Source organism: Balaenoptera acutorostrata, chromosome 21 (genome assembly GCF_949987535.1).
Source record: "Balaenoptera acutorostrata chromosome 21, mBalAcu1.1, whole genome shotgun sequence".
Taxonomy (NCBI): Eukaryota; Metazoa; Chordata; class Mammalia; order Artiodactyla; family Balaenopteridae; genus Balaenoptera; species Balaenoptera acutorostrata.
This window is the reverse complement of record NC_080084.1, coordinates 25828785-25854097: the sequence shown is the minus strand read 5'-3', so window position 1 is coordinate 25854097 and position 25313 is coordinate 25828785. Positions and strand designations below refer to the sequence as shown.

Genomic DNA, 25313 nt, shown 5'->3' with positions numbered 1-25313 from the left:
CAGGGAAGTCCCTCATTCATGGCTCTTTACCTAGTGATATGAAATATCCGTCCATTTTTGTTGAATGAATGAATAGATCAACCAGTGACATAACCTAATAACCCCAAAATCTTCCCAGAAGATGACTTTCCTTTTGCACACAGAGAGTAATTATTAATTGCATTTTTGAAAACTTTGTACACTGTAAAGGGCCATCTATATATCAATGAAATTGTTGTTCTTATCAGTATCGTTGGGACAGTTCCTGGTGGAATGAGGACTGTTTCTTTGTGCCAGGGGACTCAGGTCATGGACATTTACAACCTGCGGGGCTCTACCTCTTGGGCATGGAAGATTGCACCCTGAGTTATCCTGGGGAGAAGGCAGAGATGGAAAATGGCTGTCTCGGAGCTTCTCTCTCATACTGTTTACTTAGGTTGAGTCATTCCTTGTTCTGAACATTTATAGATAGAGACTTACCTAGCATCACATTTTCTAGACTAAATGGTAGCTTTTTAACTGGTCTCTTCACCTCTAGTAATTCTCTACTTTGTTACCCTAAATCCTCTTTTCAGATTAATCTAACTAAAGCTGAAGTTCTAATCATGTTATTCCATTCTCTCTAATCTTCAGTGATTCCCTCTTACTGCTTATTTCTTTGAGAGCCGTCCTAGAAATTAGATGTATTTGAGTGATAATAGCATCTGGATTTTTGTTGGCTGTTTTGCCTTTAGAAGAAAATCTCTTTGCTTGGCAGTGAGAATAAGTGTTCTTTCACTTCTCACTGTGGTTTGTTACATTACTTATGCTTATTTCTTAATGAAGACCATAAAATGATTTTATGATCACGAATTTCTGTCTCCTTGAATTGACCTAAAAGGTATATTTAAAAACATTTTGTTCATATGTGTACTTGTGTAAGTGAGTGTATGTAGTTAGGTAATACGTACTTAGAATCATGGCTTTGTTTTGTACTTTTTATATTTGTTATATTTTTATGATACTTAGTTTGAAGAGGGGTGCTGATGAGCTATTAATGGAAGATATGCCTGTGGCTAACACATATCTCTATTACTGAGTACAGATTTTTGTCAGTATTTATTTTTATCCATTTCTCACCAAAACCTATTATCAGAGGAGTATTTCAGATGTGTAATAATTAGAGTATGCAATGTGGTTAACAAATGTAGTGAGACATTATGTAGGTGAATATGCCCTTCACATAAATCTTTTAGCATGCTGAAAAGATCTTATTTTTAGAGATTAAGTCTCTTATAATTGCTCTTAATTTCCTGCTTTAATTTGAAATTAAATTTTAATGAAAGGGAAAATGCTTCTATTTTTCCAAACGTTTTGGTTTGCAGATTTATTTGCTACTAGCTAAAAATTCTTTGGCATGAAAACTTTGTTTGATACAAGAGTACGAGAGAAAGAATTGCACATGAACAAATTAGCAATGTTTTATTGGCAAGGTGTGTGTCATCATGCTCTTGTTGCTTGGCATTGGGGTGCCCAGAAGGAGGGTAAAAGGATATAAAAGCCTGGAGGTCGTGTAATCCAGCCTACCATCTCAGGAAGTAATTTTTCCATGTCATCCTTGTCCATTAGATACTCAGCTTGTTTAAAAATTTCTTATGATGGAACATTCGTCATCTAATATGGCAGCCTCTCGAATAGCTTTAATGGTTTTATTCAGTTCTTCCTTATGTTGAACAGAAAAAACAACTTCCTTGTGATTTCCACCCATTGGTCCTATTTGTACTGTCTAGAGCAATTTAAAATTAAAAAAAAAAAAATCAGAGAGTTTGGTACCAAGATAGAATATTTAAAGATTGGGCTATCTGAGAAAATCCAGTATCTATGGTCACCACACCCCCAAAATTCTAGTTAGATGAGACTCTCTCATTTTGAAAGGCTTCAGGAAAGAGTATGTCTTCCCTTGTTTTGTTTTCTACTCTCTTTAAATTTTAAACAGTGAGGGGCTTCCCTGGCTGTCCAGCGGTTAAGACTTTGCCTTCCAGTGCGGGGGGTGTGGGTTTGACCCCTGGTCGGAGAGCTAAGATCCCACATGCCTCTCGGCCAAAAAACCAAAACATAAAACAGAAGCAGTATTGTAACAGATTCAATAAAGACTTAAAAAAAAATGGTCCACATCAAAAAAAAAAAAAGTCCACATATTTTAGACAGTGACTACTAAATAGCAGGTGGCCAGCTTCCAGTAGAAAAGTGGTCTCGGTGTCTGCTGCTTTCACCCATGTTTGACGCGTCGCTTTGTCTCTTCCCGGTAGTGTTTGACTACAGTTACAGAGACTACATCCTGTCCTGGTATGGAAGCCTCAGCAGAGACGAGGGGCAGCTCTACCACCTGCTTTCCGAGGACTTCTGGGAAGTTGCCAGACAGCTGCGCCACAGGCTGAGCCACGTGGACGTGGTCAGAGTTGTCTGCAATGATGTCGTGAGAGCTTTACTCGCTCACTTCTGTGACCTGAAGGCGGCGAACGCCAGGTAACTGTTATAATGGGAACAACCTCCCCTTCACCTTTATTCCCAGTAAAATATTTTCCTTATTGAGAAAGTGGTTGAAGTCAAACAAAACTCTGGCATATTCATCCTCTTGCTGGCACTTGGCTGGAAATGTAGACATACTGGGGGGATAATTATAATGTTCTGATAGAGTAAATTAAAAAAAAATTTTAATAGAAAACCACTTTATAGACTTGTTTGATTTTGTCAATAACTGAAACAGTGAAATGAATTTTATGGAGCCAGCAGCACTATCATGAATTTATTTAGACAGTATTAAGGGTACCTAGAAACAGAACATTTAAATATAGTGCTTTACACTCTGAAGAGTGTCAGTGAGTTTTCAGTTTTCAGCAAAGTTTAAATGAAGTTCATTTTTGTGTGTGTGTGAGTCCTGTGTTAAGAGCTCTGTTGCATCACAATATCCTGAAAATTGATTTTTAAAAGGAACTCAGTGTTGGAGCATGTGGGCTGTAATTAGAGAAGGTCTTTCAGTGTGAAAATTGCTAATATTTAGGCTTGTTAGCCTTTTGTTCTGTTACACGGGCAGGGTTTGTGCCTGTGAGGTGACTCTGCCTATGGAAGAAGACTTCAACAAGGCCTTTCTGTGCTCATAACAAATTCTTATTCTCTTAGGTTTGCTGATAGGATCTTAAGTGTTTGTCTTACTCTTGTATGAGTGACAGTACGATGACTAACTGGGACGTAAAAAGCAGTCTTGTTGCAGTAGGTAGCCTTCTGCCCGTTTGGATCTGGACTCAGTTGGAGGAGGAGCGGGCTCCCCACCGTGCCCGTGGCCTCTTCTCATTGATACCGCTCTGCCTCTACCGTCGGGACGAGAGGAAGTATTTGCAAAATACGTCAGGGGATGAGGAAGCAGAGGCGTCCTCGTCGGGCAGGTGGTAACTCGCATTCTTCTGAGAAGCCCTGTCTCGTGGCTCTGTCAAAACGTACTCCCTTCCGGCCTGTGAGGTTGCTCTGGGGCCTGGCCGCCGAGGGCGGTGGGTCGTGCAGCAGCAGCTCTCTGTCCTTGGCTGTGCCGCCTCTTCCCACGAGTTGTCCTCTCTCCCCACGTCCGCCCGGCTCAGGTTCATGCGGCCAGAATCCACAGGGCCGCCATATGCCTGTTCTTTTCCAGCTTGCTGCCCCCAGTGTTTTTTGCAAACTTTAAAAATAAAACCAGGAATACATTTTATATTGTGATGCAGTTTCATCAAATAATGCTCAGTACCTGTGAAAACTTTGATATTTTTTGTTCTTTACCATTTAAAAAAAAAATGGCATTTGAGACTAAATTTTATTTTGTTCCTTGTGGGTCACAACCCACGGTTTGAAAAAATTCCTGTAGAGCTACGGTTTTCAGATTTCGTGGCCTCAGAGTCCCTCTACACTCATAAAAGTTATCAAGGACCTGAAAGAGCTTCTGTTTAAGCGGGTTAGAGCCATGGTGTCCGAGGGCCGGCTTGTGCTGGGTGCGGGAGCGGACGGTGCACATCTGTCAACTCTGAGGTCAGTGATGATCGCCTTGTCAGTTTGTAATTGGCCATGGCGTGGGTATTTACACCTTGAAATCGGCAGATGCTACAAATCGGAGCGTTTTTCCCCCCTTGGAGAGCCAGTTGTTGAACATTTACCAGCTCGACACTCATCCTATCTGTCAATATTTACCATATTAGATATTAAACTAAGACTTTTTTAAGTGTAGGAATACACAGTACATTTTCCACTTACCATCAGAGTGGTGATATCACCACACATCACGTAGCCTCTGGAAAACTCCACTACAACTTGTGAGAGTGAAAAAGACACATGGAAGTTTTGTGTTACTATGAATATGGTTTTGACCTCACAGATCCCCTGAAAGTGTCTTGGGGACACACAGGAGCCTATAGACCACCCTTTGAAAACCATTGTTTTTAGAGAAAGTAACTTCCAATAAGGGGGTATGTGAACTTATAAGGAAAGCAGAGAAATAGGACTCTTGGGTTACCTCCATGGAGTCTCAAAAGCTTAGCTTCTGCTTCCGAGTGTTCAGAATCCCACACAGCACCTAATTTGCTGTGATATATGCCTGGTGGATACTGTCAAAGATTTGTTTGAATTCAGTCAGTGGAAGCTCATTTTAAAGTACTTAAATTATGGTTCAATAGAGGACAGTATTTTATTATTATTATTATTATTATTTTTTGGCCACGCTGCTCGGCCTGTGGGATCTTAGTCCCCCCAACCAGGGATGGAACCTGTGCCCCCCTGCATTGGAAGTGTGGAGTCCTAACCACTGGGCCACCAGGGAAGTCCCTAGAGGACAGTATTTCAGATCATTGTTTTATTCCAGTTAGAAGACTGATGAATTTAGGTTTGGGAGAAGAGCAAGTGGTTAGAGAAATTTAGTGTTTTTATGATTATCTGATTTCAACATGAGAGTATATTTTTCATTGAGACATTTATTTACCAGCTTCTGAAATTACTGCTTTTGTGGATAATACAGAGATATTGTGATGAGTAAGCATCAGAATAATAGAAACAGAGAATTGATTCCATTTTAGAAGCTCCTTTCCTGTGGAATTCTAGTTTTCTCGTGCCAAGGGTAGATTTAGGCTATGCCTAGGAGCTTCTAGTTGATGATTCTTATTAAAGGGAAAAAAATCTACCATTGTTCTCTGAGATTATGGATATTTGAAAAAGTGCCACTAGGTCACTGGTGTTTTGCATATAGATGATCGTGCCCTGGAGGTGAATGCTGGGGATCTAATATGTGATTGTGCATCACCTTCTACAAATCACACACAGTGAGACTGGCAGAAACCTAGGTTCGATGGTTATCTCGATACTTGCCTGCCCCAGGTAAACAGTGCCCTCGCCCTGGAAATCGCCGTTGGTGTACAGGTTTCCACTGGCTGCAAAATGACTGTGGCAGCCAGGAAGAACCTAATTGAGTTGGCCACTATCAGGCAAGAGAATAATAAATTGCATTAATAAAAGCAACACATCCTCTGGTTGACTGTTAGGCAATTGTGTGAGGCGGTTTTCCGGTCAGCCTGTATTTATTTCCCAGCTGATGTTCTGTTGGCTGCTTTAAGCCAATCCAGATCACACTTAAGTTTTGCCTCTGCTTCCTCTTCCTTTGCCCCATCTGTCTTGTTCCAGCATGTTTCAGGAAAATCTAAAAATGATTGTTTTTATGCTATTACATCAATGGCATCTTTAATTCACAGCCTCCTTTTTACAATCTGTGCATTTTGTTTACTGGTCAAGCACAGGCATGTTGTTTAAGGCACAAAATAATGCTTGTTTTCACATATGTTTCTTCTGTATCTCTGAAATTTTTTTCCTTTTCACTTTAACAATCTCTGATTATGGTGTAGCGTTAAAGAGTCTGGACTTGAGAGTCAGACAGAACAGGACTTGAGAGTTATTTCTACCATTTATTACCTCTGTGACTTTGGACTGTTCACATACTCATTCAGATCCTTAATACTCTCATCTATAAAATGGTGATGATGATACCTACTTCTCGATGTAGGTGGGAGGATTAAATAATACTGCACATATGAAATGTATTGAAGGTTAATGTCCTTTTGCTCACTCAAGGCATGAGAACCCAGAGGCAAGTACTAGGAGTTGGAGTAAACAAGTGGCAGATCCACACTGACAGAAGGATGCTGCCGGGATCTGGTGACCCTGGTTTAATGCTTTGTTAGATTTTTTTTTTTTTTTGGAAAAATGAAGCTATAGATCACATTTAGGGAAAGAGCTAGGAGACTTAAAAATAATCTAGTTAAAGAGCTACTCACCCCTTTCTAGATTGTTGCTGTGACTTGGGAGTCGTATATGAGGGTTGATGCTACTTAAGGTTGGAAATCCCAAAAGGCCGTGCATTTGCATTTTTCCAGATTAGTCTGTGGTTGAGAAAATTATTGACTGTTGATATAGTCAAAGAGTGGACATAGTTATTAAAACTGATACGTTGCCCATTTGAAATATTTTTTTACCTAATGGTACATAACCAAACTGTTTCTAGAAACGTCTTTCCTTCCCTTTCCCTCTCTTCATGTATTTATTTTTTTCAGACATGAAGAACAGCCGAGGCCTTTTGTGTTGCATGCATTCTTGAGGAACTCAGATGATGAAGTAAGATTTCTACAAACGTGTTCTCGGGTTCTGGTGTTTTGTCTCCTCCCCTCAAAGGATGTCCAGTCTCTCAGCTTACGCATAATGCTCGCAGAAATTCTCACAGCAAAAGGTAGACTTTCATAAGTAATTGATATTACTAATGCGATCCTTGTGCAAGCTAACGTGCTACATACGAGTGTGATAACACTTTATATGATACCTATGCAGACCTTGTATACTGTGGGACATAAGGGAATTAAAGTATTTTCAAAAGGTCAGGTTTAAATGTCACTCAAAGAAGGCATCACTTGGCCCTACGTGATAAACAGATGTTTTATATAACATATTGCCAAATACATAGTCCACTCTGTTGTTTATAATGGATAACCAGTCCTTATGCCCACCACAGTGTAGTATCCATTTGGGATAGATTTTGAGTTACCCAGGCCAGTTATGTGCTTTATGAAAGACTATCTATACTCAAACTCTAGTATGCATTTGCTTAAAATACCTTTGCTGCAGTATTCATTGACAATGCCTATATGTAACTTAGAATAAATAAAAGAGGAACTGTACCACAAAATAATGTGATTATTAGAAAAAAAGTGTATCCAAGGAAATGCTTAGCTAGGATAAGAAAAAATGGAAGAAAATATCATCTAAGAGAAACTTTTCCTATCTCAGAATCTCAAACAAATAACGTTATGTTTGATATGCAGTGATTTAATATCTCATTTATTATCTCAGGATTAACCAGCTGTACCCATTAGCTGATACAGCCAACCACAGAGAAAAGGGGAACTTTTTAACCTAAAGTTAGTAGGATGAATCTGTGATAGTGTCATTGACTTTTTTAACAACTTCCTCCCTGAGGTCTGTTTCACCAGTTGGGAGAATGTTAACTTTCATCTTTTGGCAGACAAAACATATTGAGCCTTATAAAAGAAATCAAAGGAAAAAAATGAATGTACTTAATTTTGATAGCTTTGTTAACAACTTGGGTTCCAAATGGCTTTCTTTCATTATTCTTTTACATGTAACTCATTTGTTAAAACGACCACTTGGTTGTAGCCATAACTAGTAACAAACCCAGAGGGATGGGTAGCTGTGTGTGGGTGTGTGTGTGTGTCTGTGGCCCATTTGGGTAGTTTTAAAATGTTTCCCAGATGTAGTTTCAGTTATATAACATGAAAGCAATTCCTTTAAAGGAGAATACCCTTTTCAGTGGTGCTCTCTTCTCTGTCCCACAGTCTTAAAGCCAGTAGTGGAGTTACTTAGTAATCCAGATTACATTAACCAGATGTTGCTTGCCCAGTTGGAGCACAGAGAACAGATGAATGAACATCACAAGAGAGCCTACACCTATGCTCCCTCCTATGAAGAGTTCATCAAGCTTATTAACAGCAACTCTGATGTTGAGTTCTTGAAGCAACTAAGGTATTTGGTCTTTAATTATAGCATGACCGTGCTACTGATTATACTCCTCTACCTAGTTAGGTAAAAAAAAAAAAAAGAAATGTGGTTGTCAGGGAAGCAGAAATAAAGGAAGTCCATAAAACTTACTAATCAGTAACAGCAAGATTTATCCAGCTTCTCCCTTGGCAGTGGAATTCGTTCAAAGTATCATGTTTTTCAAATAATTAGGTTATAATAGAAAGCTGTTCAGTTGTTAGAACCTGCGTAGCTGCTCAGATGCTTACCTTGGAAAAGCAGTGGAAGGAAATACTGTTTTTTTTTTTTTTTTAAAGGATAACTTTTTAAAAAAATTTTATTTATTTATTTTTTGCTGCGTTGGGTCTTCGTTGCTGTGCGCAGGCTTTCTCTAGTTGAGGCGAGCGGGGGCTACTCTTCGTTGCGGTGCGCGGGCTTCTTATTGCGGTGGCTTCTCTTGTGGAGCACGGGCTCTAGGCGTGTGGGCTTCAGTAGTTGTGGCACACGGGCCTCAGTAGTTGTGGCTCGCGGGCTCTAGATCGCAGGCTCAGTAGTTGTGGCGCACGGGCTTAGTTGCACCGCAGCATGTGGGATCTTCCTGGACCAGGGCTCAAATCCATGTCCCTTGCGTTGGCAGGTGGATTCTTAACCACTGCACCACCAGGGAAGCCCAATGCTGTGTTTTTAAAATTACAGTGTAGACCATTTGTGTTGATTTTCATTTTTCTTGGGAAATACAGAGGCCCAGGTTTGGGAATAAAGGGTTCTTAACTAATTGTTTTGAGAAAACACATTTGAAATATACCCCAGGAATCTAATTTATAGGGGAGTTCAGTCTCCTTTACGGTACTTGAGATATTTTTAGGGGTGAGTGTGTGTGTTTATTTTTAATTTTTAAAATACAGGTTATGCATATACAGTATGATTATATAGTATTGTGTAGTTTGTGGATTTTCTAGGCTTCTGTTTCTCTAGTTACCCTTCTGTTTTAGTCTCCCCAAACAAGCATGCATGGGAAAAAAGGAAACTCTGGCCTGTCAGTTTTGCTTCTGGTAGGTAATTTTTGTAAGTCTCTGACGGAAAAGTAAAATATTGGCTGAAATTGGGTCTTTGCACTGTTTGAGGGCTTTGGACTTGCCACATTTGCCCCTGAACCAGGGTCAACATTAAAGTGAGTTATGCTGCTACATTTTCTAATCTGAATAATACACCCTCTAAGAAGCACACACTATGGATGCCTCTGTGTTCTCGTAAACTGTACTGTATCTTAATCTGGGTCCCACAAATGTATAATGATGGGTTCGATTGTATGACTTTGTTTACAAGTAATTTAATTCTTGTGAGATATAGTCTCTGAAGATTTTAATCATGTTTCTCTTTCCATTCATAATCTTGAATAGGCTATATGGTACTTATTTATTATAGATTTGTGATTATTTATGTCTGAATCTAGAAATTCCTTTTTCATAATTGTGACACTTGAGCTGACAGAGAACCCAAGAGCCAATATTCCAAGTTTGTTACCTGAGGCTTACAGGTCACATCTACTCAAAGATCATCCTTACTGTGGCTTCCTCTGACTCCTTTTAAAGTGTCATTCCACAGAAAGTGAAAGAGCCCACAATGTCAGACACCCTTGTTGCCTCCTCGTCGCCTTAAAATTCTCAACACAACAACACACACACACACCAAGCTCTGGTTCTAGAGACGCTGTTCAAACTTATACTCTAATATTCCTCTGCCTGGTGCTTTTATAATATTGTTCCCAGATGTGCTGTGTGTGGTGTGACCAAGGTAATGTGATGACCACCCTCCATGGAATTACGATTTCCTCCCAAGACTGTTTATGAGCAGGTGATACCTCATGTTGATAAATTGTGGGTGCATTGAATTCCTCAGCATTTTCCCCTGCCAGACAGTCTCTCCACAATAAGGTCAGACATGGACCATTTGAAAACTCCCAGGAAGTTTAAGATAACAATCTAGAATCAGTAGTGGCAGATACTCAAGTGAATCAGTATTCATTCTTCTTCCAGACTTGTGGATGAGTGTTCTATTTTCTGAACCAAACAAAAGATTCCAGCACTGCACACATGGTGACATAGTTAATGGTGTAACAAAAAGACGCCAAAAGACATTTTTTGATCAGAACTAATTATTTTGAATGATCAGCTATTGGTACTCCAGCACCATCTGTCATTTTGTATCTGAGCACAGTTCCTGTATTATAAGATGAGTGGATCTTGGTAAGGATTAATGGTTTATCTTCTTTAAAATGTGCTAGCGAGAGTCTCCAGACTATTTGAAATACTATGACTGTCTTAATGTTGGCAGTTTGTCATCGAGTCGGTAAAGGAGTAGCTCAGCAAGAACTGCCTTTTAGAAAAACAGAAGCATGGTATCTACCGTCCCAGGACGATTGGACAGCCTGCTTTTGTCGCAGTCGGAGTGTTATGGCTTGCCCTCCCTGTGTGGCAGCAGATTACGCTTGAAGTGCTGCATAATCATTTTCCCCTTTCCCTCTCATATGTGATGGAACAAAAACAGTATAGGCACTTAAATCTTTTTTGACATCACTTCCTCTCGATCTCATAAATAGGGCAACACTGAAGGGTAGCCCACTGGGGGTACCAGGAAGCAGGCCTTCTGTTGAGTGCTGGGAGACTTAAGGGGCAGTAGAAAAGCTGAACTAAAGAATGGCTTTTTCAAAAATTGAGATATAAGTCACATACCGTAGAATTCACAATTTTAAAGCGGACAGTTCCGTGGTTTTTAGTGTATTCAAAGGCCGTGCAACCATAACCACTAATTCCAGACTAGTTTCATCACCCTGAAAAGAAACCTTATACCCATTAGCAGTCATTTCCCATTCTTCTCCTCCCCCCAGCCCTTGGGAACCACTCATGTGCTTTCTGTCTCAGTAGATTTGCCTATTCTGGACATTTCATATAAATGGAATCATACAATATGTGTCCTTCTGTGTCTGGCTTCTTTCATTCAACATAATGTTTTCAAGGTTCATCCATGTTGCAGTATATATCAGTACTCCAGTTTTTTGGCTGAATACTATTCCATTGTATGAATATACCACATTTTGTTTATACATTTATCAGTTAGTGGAAGATTTGGGTTGTTGCACTTTGAAGAATGCCTTTTGAATGATCATTGAGCATCTTCAGCAGTACTATCAGTGACTGCTGATAAATGAGACTAAAATTAAGTGTTGCAGGTTCCTAACCTCTTCCTCTCACCACCTCCCCTCACTCTAAATACCTGCCACCAACAAGCAGTGTTGGAGTACAGACACCAGGAAGGGGTGTTCATTTAGTGCATTATTCCTTTTCCACATATTGTCTTCTCTTTTGTGTCCTCCACCCTACTGTTAGAAACACCTTACTCTAGGTTTCAATGGGGAGAACACTTGGAGGTACTTTGGTGATTAGACAATCAAACTCTTAAAGTGCCTTGTCTATTAGAAGCACAAAGAATCCATTTTCATGTGTCTTTTTGATATAAGTATATGTATGTATTTAATTAAGTGGATGTAATGACCTATTCTTCTGACCTCCATCCCTTTATAAGCTTTCAGTTCCTCATGTAAATCTTGGGAAGTATGTTGATAACTTCCTTTAGACAGGCTGCAAAATTCTCTTGTAACAAGGGGCATGAACTTCTTCAAAGAGTCAAATGTGCCTGGCAACATCAGCTCTGGGATCGTAATCCTGAAGAATGTATAGTCTCCTCAACAAGCTTGGCAAAGAACCTTAGGAGAAAATACTGTGAAAGGCGTTTTTGTCAATGACAGATACACACGTCCAGAGTTGCTCTCTGTATACTTGGTTAAACAGTGCATTGTCCTGGGCATCTTTCCTGGACCTGTGACCACGAGACAGTTCCTTGGGCATTGCTTTATTGTGACATTTTAGGTAGTTCTCTTTGATGTGGCACTGGTATATCTTTTATCCTTGGGGTGGTTGTCCCTATCCGTTGTATCTGAGGCACAGACCTGAGGACTAATTTTTACTCCCTGCTTCTTGCACTAGAGAGGCTACCAGGAACAACTCTGTGATGGCAGAGATTGATATTTTTGCTCAAAGAGTAGGTGATGCTGCATAAATTATCTTGTTACTTGGCTACTTACTGTTCATCTGATAAAAAAAAATTGCCCTCTCTTTAAGGGTCAGTTCTGCTCACTCGCATTGACCGGCAGAATTGCTTTTTATCAGACTTCTGTCTAAAACCCACGTCGATGAGGCTTATCAGCCACATAGCACGAAAGGAGCTGCTTTCTTCAATCATAGTCTCAACTCTTCTGTTGTTTTTCTGGTACAGTGAGAGTCCTCTGCCCTCTGACTTTATTATGGTTTTAGGTCATTATCTTCAAACTGCTCTCAGTAAAATTTTGGGGTAGGCTGCATAAGCCAGGGAATGCGTCTTACTTAGACTAAGTGAAACCATCCACTTTTATTTTGGGAGTTAGATGAATGTTTTCTAAAGGAAATAGTCATTCAGCTCTGCCAGGCTGGAATGCATTAAAAATAAACAAACAACAACAACAACAAACCCTTAAAGGTGCTATTTGTAGTTCTGCAGTAGTTTGTTGTTTTTTCTGAGCGAGCATGAGATCTTTTCACAGTAGGATTATAAAGCTAGAAATGCGTCCTTCAGGTATACTAAGTTAGTGGGGTTTTTGTTTGTTTGTTTGTTTTAACATCTTTATTGGAGTATAATTCCTTTACATTGCTGTGTTAGTTTGTGCTGTATAACAAAGTGAGTCAGCTATACGTATACTTACATCCCCATATCCCCTCCCTGTTGCATCTCCCTCCCACCCTCCCTATCCCACCCCTCTAGGTGGACACACAGCACCCAGCTGATCTCCCTGTGCTATGTGGCTGCTTCCCACTAGCTATCTATTTTACATTTGGTAGTGTATATATGTCCATGCCACTCTCTCACTTCGTCCCAGTTTACCCTTCTCCTGCCCTGTGTCCTTAAGTACACTCTCTATGTCTGCGTCTTTATTCCTGTCCTGCCCCAAGGTTCTTCAGAACCATTTTTTTTTTTTTTAGGTTCCATATATATGTGTTAGCATACGGTATTTGTTTTTCTCTTTCTGACTTACTTCACTCTGTATGACAGACTCTAGGTCCATCCACCTCACTACAAAGAACTCAATTTCGTTCCTTTTTATAGCAGGGTAACATTCCATTGTATGTATGTGCCACGTCTTCTTTATCCATTTGTCTGTCGATGGACATTTAGGTTGCTTCCATGACCTGGCTATAATAAATAGTGCTGCAGTGAACATTGGGGTGTATGTGTCTTTTTAAAAAAGTTTTCTCTGGATATATGCCCAGTAGTGGGTTTGCTATGTCATATGGTAGTTCTATTTTTATTTTTTTAAGGAACCTCCATACGGTTCTCCACAGTGGCTGTATCAATTTACATTCCCACCAACAGTGTAGGAGGGTTGCCTTTTCTGCACACCCTCTCCAGCATTTATTGTTTGTAGATTTTTTAAAAAAATTATTTATTTATTTATTTATTTATTTATTTATTTATTTTTGGCTGTGTTGGGTCTTCATTGCTGCGCGCGGACTTTCTCTAGTTGCAGCGAGTGGGGGCTACTCTTCGTTGCGGTGCGTGGGCTTCTTATTGCGGTGGCTTCTCTTGTTGCGGAGCATGGGCTCTAGGCACGTGGGCTTCAGTAGTTGTGGCATGCGGGCTCAGGAGTTGTGGCACGTGGCCTTTGTTGCTTCACGGCACGTGGGATCTTCCCGGACTAGGGCTCGAACCCGTGTCCCCTGCATTGGCAGGCGGATTCTTAACCACTGTGCTCCCAGGGAAGCCCTGTTTGTAGATTTTTTGATGATGGCCATTCTGAGCAGTGTGAGCTGATACCTCATTGTAGTTTTGATTTGCATTTCTCTAATGATTGATGATGTTGAGCATCCCTTCATGGGTTTGTTGGCAATCTGTATATCTTCTTTGGAGAAATGTTGATTTAGGTCTTCTGCTCATTTTTGGATTGGGTTGTTTGTTTTTTTGATACTGACCTGCATGAGCTGCTTGTATATTTTGGAGATTAATTCTTTGTCATTTGCTTCGTTTGCAAATATTTCCTCGAATTCTGAAGGTTGTCTTTTTGTCTTGTTTATGGTTTCCTTTGCTGTGCAAAAGCTTTTAAGTTTCATTAGGTCCCATTTGTTTATTTTTGTTTTTATTTCCATTTCTCTAGGAGGTGGGTCAAAAAGGATCTTGCTGTGATTTATGTCATAGAGTGTTCTGCCTATGCTTTCCTCTAAGAGTTTTACAGTGTCTAGCCTTACATTTAGGTCTTTAATCCATTTTGAGTTTATTTTGTGTGTGGTGTTAGGGAGTGTTCTAATTTCATTCTTTTACATGTAGCTATCCAGTTTTCCCAGCACCACTTATTGAAGAGGCTGTCTTTTCTCCACTGTATATTCTTGCCTCCTTTATCAAAGATAAGGTGACCGTGTGCGTGGGTTTATCTCTGGGCTTTCTGTACTGTTCCATTGATCTATATTTCTGTTTTTGTGCCAGTCTGAAAACAGGAAGCCTGATCCCTCAGCTCCGTTTTTCTTTCTCAGGATTGCTTTAGCTATTCGGGGTCTTTTGTGTTTCAATACAAATTGTGACATTTTTTGTTCTAGTTTTGTGGAAAATGCCATTGGTAGTTTGATAGGGATTGCATTGAATCTGTAGGTTGCTTTGGGTAGTACAGTTGTTTTCATAATGTTGATTCTTTTTTTTTTTTTTAAAGGATTTTCTTATTTATTTATTTATTTATTTATTTATTTATTTATTTTTGGCTGTGTTGGGTCTTCGGTTCGTGCGAGGGCTTTCTCCAGTTGCGGCAAGCGGGGGCCACTCTTCATCGCGGTGCGGGGACCGCTCTTCATCGCGGTGCGCGGGCCTTTCTCTATCGCGGCCCCTCCCGTCGCGGGGCACAGGCTCCAGACGCGCAGGCTCAGCAATTGTGGCTCACGGGCCCAGCTGCTCCATGGCATGTGGGATCTTCCCAGACCAGGGCTCGAACCCGTGTCCCCTGCATTAGCAGGCAGATTCTCAACCACTGCGCCACCAGGGAAGCCCCATAATGTTGATTCTTCCAATCCAAGCACATGGTATATCTCTCCATCTGTTTGTATCATCTTTAATTTCTTTCATCAGTGTCTTGTAGTTTTCTGCATACAGGTCTTTTGTCTCCTTAAGTAGGTTTATTCCTAGGTATTTTATTCTTTTTGTTGCAGTGGTAAATGGGAGTGTTTCCTTAATTTCTCTTTCAGATTTTTCATCATTAGTGTATAGGAATGCAAGAGATTTCTGTGCATTAAGTTTGTATCCTGCAACCTTACCAAATTCATTGATTAGCTCTAATACTTTTCTGGTAGCATCTTTCGGATTCTCTATGTATAGTATCATGTCATCTGCAAACAGTGACAGTTTTTCTTCTTCTTTTCCAATTTGGGTTCCTTTCATTTCTTTTTCTTCTCTGATTACTGTGGCTAAAACTTCGAAAACTATGTTGAATAATAGTGGTGAGAGTGGGCAACCTTGTCTTGTTCCTGATCTTAGTGGAAATGGTTTCAGTTTTTTACCATTGAGAACAATGTTGGCTGTGGGTTTGTCATATATGGCCTTTATTATGTTGACGTAAGTTCCCTGTATGCCTACTTTCTGGAGGGTTTTTATCATAAATGGGTGTTGAATTTTGTCAGAAGCTTTTTCTGCATCTGTTGAGATGATCATATGGTTTTTTATCCTTCAATTTGTTAGTATGGTGTATCACATTGATTGATTTGCGTATATTGAAGAATCCTTGCATTCCTGGGATAAACCCCACTTGATCATGGTGTATGATCCTTTTAATGTGCCGTTGGATTCTGTTTGCTAGTGTTTTGTTGAGGATTTTTGCATCTATGTTCATCAGTGATATTGGCCTGTAGTTTTCTTTCTTTGTGACATCTTTGTCTGGTTTTTGTATCAGGGTGTTGGTGGCCTCGTAGAATGAGTTGAGGAGTGTTCCTCCCTCTGCTATATTTTGGAAGAGTTTGAGAAGGATAGGTGTTAGCTCTTTTGTAAATGTTTGATAGAATTCACCTGTGAAGCCATCTGGTCCTGGGCTTTTGTTTGTTGGAAGATTTTTAGTCACGGTTTCAATTTCAGTGCTTGTGATTGGTCTGTTTATATTTTCTGTTTCTTCCTGGTTCAGTCTCGGAAGGTTGGTCTTTTCTAAGAATTTGTCCATTTCTTCCAGGTTGTCCATTTTATTGGCATATAGTTGCTTGTAGTAATCTCTCATGATCCTTTGTATTTCTGCAGTGTCAATTGTTATTTCTCCCTTTTCATTTCTAATTCTGTTGACTTGAGTCTTCTCCCTTATTTTCTTGATGAGTCTGGCTAATGGTTTATCAATTTTGTTTATCTTCTCAAAGAACCAGCTTTTAGTTTTATTGATCTTTGCTATCGTTTCCTTCATTTCTTTTTCATTTATTTCTGATCTGATCTTTATGATTTCTTTCCTTCTGCTAACTTTGGGGTTTTTTTGTTCTTCTTTCTCTAGTTGCTTTAGGTGTAAGGTTAGGTTGTTTATTTGAGATGTTTCTTGTTTCTTGAGGTAAGATTGTATTGCTGTAAAGTTCCCTCTTAGAACTGCTTTTGCTGCATGCCACAGGTTTTGGGTCGTTGTGTTTTCATTGTCATTTGTTTCTAGGTATTTTTTGATTTCCTCTTTGATTTCTTCAGTGATCTCTTGGTTATTGAGTAGTGTATTGTTTAGCCTCCATGTGTTTGTACTTTTTACAGATCTTTTTTCCTATAATTGATATCTAGTCTCATAGCATTGTGGTCGGAAAAGATACTTGATACAATTTCAGTTTTCTTAAATTTACCAAGACTTAATTTGACCCAGGATATGATCTATCCTGGAGAATGTTCCATGAGCATTTGAGAAGAAAGTGTATTCTGTTGTTTTTGGATGGAATGTCCTATAAATATCAATTAAATCCATCTTGTTTAATGTGTCATTTAAAGCTTGTGTTTCCTTATTTATTTTCATTTTGGTTGATCTGTCTGTTGGTGAAAGTGGGGTGTTAAAGTCCCCTACTATTATTGTGTTACTGTTGATTTCCCCTTTTATGGCTGTTAGCATTTGCCTTATGTATTGAGGTGCTCCTATGTTGGGTGCATAAATATTTACAATTGTCATATCTTCTTCTTGGATTGATCCCTTGATCATTATGTAGTGTCCTTCTTTGTCTCTTGTAATAGTCTTTATTTTAAAGTCTATTTTGTCTGATATGAGAATTGCTACTCCAGCTTTCTTTTGATTTCCATTTGCATGGAATATCTTTTTCCATCCCCTCACTTTCAGTCTGTTTGTGTCCCTAGGTCTGAAGTGGGTCTCTTGTCGACAGCATATATATGGGTCTTGTTTTTGTATCCATTCAGCCAGTGTCTTTTGGTTGGAGCATTTAATCCATTTACATTTAAGGTAATTATCGATACGTATGTTCCTATTACCATTTCCTGAATTGTTTTGGGTTTGTTTTTGTAGGTCTTTCCCTTCTCTTGTGTTTCCTACCTAGAGAAGTTCCTTTAGCATTTTTTGTAGAGCTGGTTTGGTGGTGCTGAATTCTCTTAGATTTTGCTTGTCTGTAAAGGTTTTAATTTCTCCATCGAATCTGAATGAGATCCTTGCTGGGTAGAGTAATCTTGGTTGTAGCTTTTTCCCTTTCATCACTTTAAATATGTCCTGCCACTCCCTTCTGGCTTGCAGAGTTTCTGCTGAAAGATCAGCTGTTAACCTTATGGGGATTCCCTTGTATGTTATTTGTTGCTTTTCCCTTCCTGCTTTCAGTATTTTTTCTTTGTATTTAATGTTTGATAGCTTGATTAATATGTGTCTTGGCGTGTTTCTTCTTGAATTTATCCTTTTTGGGACTCTCTGTGCTTCCTGGAGTTGATTAACTATTTCCTTTCCCATATTAGGGAAGTTTTCAATTCTAATCTCTTCAAATATTTTCTCAGTCCCTTTCTGTTTCTCTTCTTCTTCTGGGACCCCTGTAATTTGAATGTTGGTGCATTTAATATTGTCCCAGAGGTCTCTGAGACTGTCTTCAATTCTTTTCATTCTTTTTTCTTTATTCTGCTCTGCAGTAGTTATTTCCACTAATTTATCTTCCAGGTCACTTATCTGTTCTTCTGCCTTAGTTATTCTGCTATTGATTCCTTCTAGAGAATTTTTAATTTCGTTAATTGTGTTGTTCATCATTGTTTGTGTGCTCTTTAGTTCTTCTACGTCCTTGTTAAATGTTTCTTGTGTTTTCTCCATTCTATTTCCAGGATTTTTGATCATCTTTACTATCATTACTCTGAATTCCTTTTCAGGTAGACTGCCTATTTCCTCTTCATTTGTTTCGTCTGGTCAGTTTTTACCTTGCTCCTTCATCTGCTGTGTATTTCTCTGTCTTCTCATTTTGCTTAACTTACTGTGTTTGGGGTCTCCTTTTTGCAGGCTGCAGGTTCGTAGTTCCCGTTGTTTTTGGTGTCTGCCCCCAGTGGGTAAGGTTGGTTCAGTGGGTTGTGTAGGCTTCCTGGTGGAGGGGACTGGTGCCTGTGTTCTGGTGGATGAGGCTGGATCTTGTCTTTCTGGTGGGCCGGACCACGTCTGGTGGTGTGTTTTGGGGTGTCTGTGAACTTATTATGATTTTAGGCAGCCTCTCTGCTCATGGGTAGGGTTGGGTTCCTGTCTTTCTAGTTGTTTGGTGTGGGGTGTCCAGCACTGGAGCTTGCTGGTTGTTGAGTGGAGCTGGGTCTTAGCGTTGAGACGGAGATCTCTGGGAGAGCTCTCGCCGATTTATATTACATGGGGCTGGGAGGTCTCGGGTGGTCCAAAGTCCTGAAGTCGGCTTTCCCACCTCAGAGGCTCAGGCCTGATAGCCGGCCGGAGCACCAAGACCCTGTCAGCCACACGACTTTTGGTAAGTCTGAGGTCTTCTGCCAGCGTTCAGTAGGTGTTCTGTCGGAGTTGTTCTACATGTGGATATATTTCTGATGTATTTGTGGGGAGGAGGGTGATCTCCACGTCTTACTCCTCCGCCATCTTGAAGGTCCTTTCTCTTCACACCTCCTGTGTCTAGAGGATCCACATTTCATCTGGAAAGGACATAGATCTGGCAATCTCACTTCAGGCCTAGCGCTTCCACCTTTTTTCCCTTTGTGCTTAGTCTATTTCACTTGCTCATAGTGGGCCCCGTGCAGAGGCCTTGCCCCCGGCCCTTCAGGCCAGAGTTCCTCGTGAAACGGCTGAGCTGACGCCTCAGCTCGGGTCGTGTGCTGAAGCTCCTCATGGGACACTCAACTCAAGATGGCCTGAGTTAGTGGTTTTTAACCCTGTCTGTATGTTAGAATCAACCAGGCTTTAAAACATTACCGTTTGATATCCTGCTGTCCCTTTGAGGTACTTCCTTTTCTGGCATCCAAGATGTCAAAATGAGGATATGGGAGCTAGACTGGTTTAATATTTTGAATTTTCTGGGTCTTCTTGTAGGAGCAGTGATCAACTCTGCTAACAAAAGAGGAGCCAGAAATCTGAGTGTCATGTTGATGCAGGATGTTAAAGGGCAGCTGAATAGATTCCCACCTGGTGTGGCTGTGGAGGTGATGGCCACCGTCAAGGAAGGCAGAGCAGTGTTCAGAGTCTAGGTGCATCCATTTGTGAAACTCCACGTCACAGCCGTACTAGAGAAAGGACTGTGTGTTCCTTTATTTTGACGATAAAGCAGGAGTCAAAGTGAATGTTAAGCAAAGGAGCAGTGAAAGGTTTTGCCCCAATGGAACCTCTTGTAAAGAAGTAGGCAGACCGTGGTCCAGGAATCTGTCGCATCCAGGGCTGCCTGCATTCTGTAATTCTTCAGCGCATTTGTGAAAACTACCCTGATGAAGATTACTTGGTCCTCTATGGAAGATACAGATGCCCAGGCTTCACCCCCAGGAACTTTTATGTAACTGGTCTAGAGTGGATCTGGGGCATCAGTTCCCCAGGTGATTATAAAATGCAGTTAATGCACCGAGAATCTCTTTTAAACGTAATGTGCTTTCACGTGCTGCCAGTCTGAAGTCTCGGCTAGATGTCGTGTCATGTGATTCATTATATTCTGATTCTTTGAAAACTGTTTATTACTGTTTGAGATATATGGTAACTCTGTTGAGGAGAATACTGACTAATCAGGACGCCTCATTCTTCTGCCATGATTACTGTAATGAACAGAGGGCATTTTATCACTGACCTTCCTGAGAGGTGTGTTTAACCCGAGGTTTCTCAGCCTCGGCAAAACTGACACGTGGGGCTTGACAGCCCTTTGTTGTGGGAGTTGTTCTGTTAACTGCAGGATGTAAGCAGCATCCCTAGCGCCTCTACCCACTGAACGCCAGTAGCACCTGCGCTGCTGTGTCAACCAGCAATGTCTCTGGACGTTGCCAGATGTCCTCTGGGGGACAAAGTTGTCCTTGCTTAAGAGCCACTGGTTTAACCCCGTGAACAGTTTGGAGGTACTGTACTTATATTAGTTAGGATTAGATTCAGCTGAAAATTATAGAAAACCCACAAAATAATGATGCCTTGTCAAAGTACAGAGGGTTTTTCTTCCTCCTTGCTTAAGGGAAGTCTGCAGTACCCAGTCCAGGGCTGGTACGGGGCCCCGCCTTCCTCAAGGACCCAGGCTCCCCCTGGCTCACTGCTCTGCCATCCTGTATTCCGGAGTCCTCCTGGTTCAGGATGTTCTCTAGGATGCCATCCGTCATACCCTAATCCCAGGAAGTGGAATGGAGGCAGGGAAACATGGTGGCCAAGGTCCTGTACTGCTTGTCTTTTAAGGAAATTTCTGGAAGCTGTTACATGACATTTTTGTTTATGTTTCGTTGGTCGAAACAATTGAGAAAAAGCAAGTAGTCTCATTCAGGGCACCCTTAGGCTTCGTTAAAAATGGAGGATTCTATTACTGAGGAGGGAAAAAGAATGGGTATGGAAGAGGCAAATAGCTGTTTTTGCTACAGTACTTCATGTTTTGTAGTTATAGTGAGGCAGGATAGCACTGTTTCCCACACAGGCATTGGAGAAATGACTGCTTCCCTGGACTGGGCATTTGCCAGGGTTAAAGAGATGCCAAGCCAATGCTCAAGAAAGGAAAACTTTCTTTGTTTTTAAGCTACCATTTGTTAACTATCTGATATGTGTCAAGCATGGTGCTAGGTTCTTTATAATTATCATCTGATTGTTACAACCACCATGTGAAGTAGGTACTGTGATTCTCATTATTTGGTTGAGGAGAGGAAAGCGACTTGCCCCAGATTACAAAGCTAATAAGTAATGGAGCTGGGATTTGAATTCAGGTCTGTCTGACTTCAAACCCCATATGTAAAGCTGGGTAACTTGCTAGCCAGGTGGGCAGAGAACAGCAGTGACACACGACCCCAGCCTTGTGGGATTTTCTGCAAGCGTGGAGATAACTCTCTATCTACTGTACGTGAGCCTTTGCAGGCACTAATCCTTGCGTGGGGAACAATGCCATCAGAAGTACCGTCATCTTTTATTAAGGCAGTGACAGACTGCCAGAGAAACAAGTAGTAAGAAAGAAAATCAGAGCAGCCTGTCACTGCCAGAATCTCATTGCCACCAGCCCAAATCTTTATTAGAGTTTTCAGTTCTGTATTTGTTTACTTCTGACCCTCATTGAAAGAGCACTGTGGAGCATCTAAAAATAGATAGGAAATTCTAATAATGAATGAAAGGTTTAAAATTAAAGAGATTAAGGATTATTTAGTCTGGAGAAGAGAAGGGGAACCTTTTATCTGGCACATACTGAGGTTGGTGTGGTGTTTTTCAGTTTTACCAGACTAAAGCAAGAGGCAATGGGCATAATGAATGGATTAACTTAGGAGATCATGCCTAACAATGGGTTACAGAGGGGGTCGCTTAGTACTTTTTCTCTAGATATCGTAAGGGGGTGGATTTTCAGCTCTGAATCAGTTTAGGTGCATTTGCACATGAGGATAATATTAAAAGTATTAAAATTCTTAAAATTGCATGCTTCTGTGTAGAAGAACTTAAATTAGTTGAATGTGCAGTGTTTTGAACAGTGATTCTGAAGAGGTGAATCTTGCAGTAAAATAGGATTACAGGGCTTCCCTGGTGGCGCAGTGGTTGAGAATCTGCCTGCCAATGCAGGGGACACGGGTTCGAGCCCTGGTCTGGGAAGATCCCACATGCTGCAGAGCAACTAGACCCGTGAGCCACAACTACTGAGCCTGCGCGTCTGGAGCCTGTGCTCCACAACAAGAGAGGCCGCAACAGTAAGAGGCCTGCGCACCGCGATGAAGAGTGGCCCCCACTTGCCGCAACTAGAGAAAGCCCTTGCACAGAAACGAAGACCCAACACAGCCATAAATAAATAAATTAATTAAAAAAAAAATAGGATTACATTGTAGAGGAACAAGAAAAAAGAAATCACGCATACCTAAGACAACCTACTGCGGCGTGTCAGAAATCACTGAGCACGTGTGAACTGCTGAGGAAGGCTCATGTGGGTGGACAGGGAGATGGAAATTCGTAAGTGTAAAACAGAAGCCTGGCAAATTTTTATGAAAAGAATAAATGAATATAAATTTAGTTTTAAAAAAACACATTAAAATGTGAGGCTGCCTATGAAAAGTGTTCTAAAAGATCTTTCAGTTTTATGAAAAATGAAAGTACATTGACTTTAGAATATAACTGCTTCTAGTGTCTTAGAAATAGCAGAGGGCACAGAGGTGGAAGTTAAACATATCCGAGAACACAGGTTATTTTCATTTAGGAGGAGAGACAAGTAAGTGTTGGCAGCGATGTAAACTTTGACACGAGAAGGGGAGTTTTGGCATGAAGAAGTTCATGATGTCTCTGAAGTTAAAGAATTCATCATGTGCTTTTGCATCTAGAGCAGCGCTGGCGCCGTGTTAGGCGTGGGTAAAGGGCTACCTGCTTTCTGAACGACAGTTGGGACCACAAGTCAGTTTATGTAAAGCACTTGGCCCAGGACCTGTATATTCCTAATTGTTAGCTGATACTATTATTGTTATTGTTTATGATCATCGGACGAAGGATCCAAATAGATTTAATTTCTTTGTGAAGACTGGGCGGTTCCTAGTGGCCCACTGGGATGCAGTGTTTCATCTTGGGGTTTGAGGAGGCCTCATGAATAGCAGTGGTCCTCTCTCCATCCTGAAGTCTGACCCATCTTAGGGCCAAGAAATAAGGCAAATGAAGACCACCGTGTCACTCTTATTACTGGAGATCCTGGACAGTGTAGTTTATATATGCAGGCAGTGCGCTCTCTGAAACTGAGTTTCACAATTAGACATTCTTTCCCACCTGTCACTGCTGGGTGGGAATCCCTCTCCTTGTCCCCGCTGCTCCCTCCTTCCGTCTCCCTGGTAGGTGCAGTCTACTTGCCGGCTGCCCTTTGGAGGCAGAGAACACATGCCCTTAAGAGGAAGGGGAACAGAAGGGCTGTTCTTCACAGGCCCAGTTCCTCCTCCTCTGTGATCAGATTAAAAGCTTATTCCTCTCTGGAGAGGAGAGGAGAGGAATGAGTGAGAGGTGGAGGGAGGCCAGAGATGGTGCTTCTTGGACTTAAAACATGAAGAGTTGAGGGAGGGGTGAGGTCAATAGGTACTGCTTGTTTCTTTAAAAGACAAAGACAAAAATTGTGGTGCTGAGTGCCTCCTCAACAGAAAAGAACTTTATGGTTCACAAGTAGAGAAGGCTGGAGACTTCCCTGGCAGTCCAGTGGGTAAGATTCCACGCTCCCAATGCAGGGGGCCTGGGTTAGATCCCTGGTCGGGGAACTAGATCCCACATGCATGCCGCAACTAAGAGTTCGCATGCTGCAACTAAGAGTTTGCATGCCTCAACTAAGAAGCCCGCATGCCTCAACTGTGAGCCCACATGCCGCAACTGTGAGCCCGCATGCCACAACTGTGAGCCTGCATGCCTCAACAAAGATCCCGCGTGCTGCAACTAAGACCTGGTGCAGCCAAAAAAAAAAAAAAAAGGTAGTGAAGGCTGGTGGAAGGGTGGTAGTGAAGGGTGGTGGAACGGATGTAAATAACCTCGAACATAGGTAATAGTAAAATGAATGAAATTATTAGGAAACGATGAGTTTTGAGTACTTTTACTTTTTTTTTTTTTTTTTTTTTTAAAGTTTTTTTTTTTATTGATTGATTGATTGCTTGATTGCTTGATTGCTATGTTGGGTCTTCGTTTCTGTGCTAGGGCCTTCTCTAGTTGAGGCAAGCGGGGGCCATTCTTCATCGCGGTGCGCGGGCCTCTCACCGTCGCGGCCTCTCTTGTTGCGGAGCGCAGGCTCCAGACGCGCAGGCTCAGTAGTTGTGGCTCACGGGCCTAGTTGCTCCGCGGCATGTGGGATCTTCCCAGACCAGGGCACGAACCCGTGTCCCCTGCATTAGCAGGCAGATTCTCAACCACCGCGCTACCAGGGAAGCCCTACTTTTACTTTTAAAAAACGGTAGGTTTGTGTAATTTAATTTTAATAATGATGGGCTTAATTGCTGAAATGCAACAGCCAGCTCTCCTGAGCCGGCATAGGCCTCGCAAGCTGACTTCAGCCCAGCACTGAGTAGCAGCAACGCGCGCTCTGTCTTTCGATTCCCCTGCGCTTGACAGAAATGCAGTTCTTCTAGAGGCTGAGGAGCGTTAGCAGCACAAGAAGTCAACCTGTAGTGACCGGTCAAGCACCACGGCAGACCCTGGCCACGAACACAGGCTCAAGGGTCCGGCAGGCCTGGGTTTCACAGACCTGGTTTGCACTGCGGCTTCACTGCTTGCAAAGTGCATGGTCTCAGGCAAGTCATTTACACTCTGAGCCTCAGTTTTCACTGTGAAACGGAGAAAATAGCTCCTACTGCATAGGGTTGTTGTGATAATTAAATGAGATGATGTGTGTAATGCGGGACATCTAGGCTCCCAGTAAGACCTGAAAAAATTACAGTTGTCAGGAGCAGGCTAGAACACCCTCAGGTCCTGACTTGAGTAGGATTAATGGATGAGCTGAGACGACAATATCTTCCTTCAGAAAAACTTTGTTCAAAATGTATAAGAAGTCATTAGGACACTTTAGATATGGAACATAAAACTAGGCAACTGAAGATGATATTCAGTAACCATTCTAAATGAAAATACTTTA

The 25313-nt window shown here is 41.3% G+C and overlaps 1 protein-coding gene across 6 annotated transcripts in view; it reads left to right on the top strand.

Annotated features, from left to right (window-relative positions):
- SNX25 (sorting nexin 25) overlaps positions 1 to 25313 on the top strand; it is a 113581-nt gene that overhangs the window by 28559 nt on the left and 59709 nt on the right. For 5 of the 6 annotated variants that reach the window (XM_057537411.1, XM_057537410.1, XM_007177877.2 and 2 more), the window contains exons 3-5: positions 2268 to 2484; positions 6573 to 6745; positions 7866 to 8052. In XM_057537411.1, the coding sequence (XP_057393394.1) occupies positions 2268 to 2484; positions 6573 to 6745; positions 7866 to 8052 (577 nt within the window). The remainder of the gene's footprint in view (positions 1 to 2267; positions 2485 to 6572; positions 6746 to 7865; positions 8053 to 25313) is intronic. The other variant, XM_057537412.1, reaches the window with a different exon arrangement.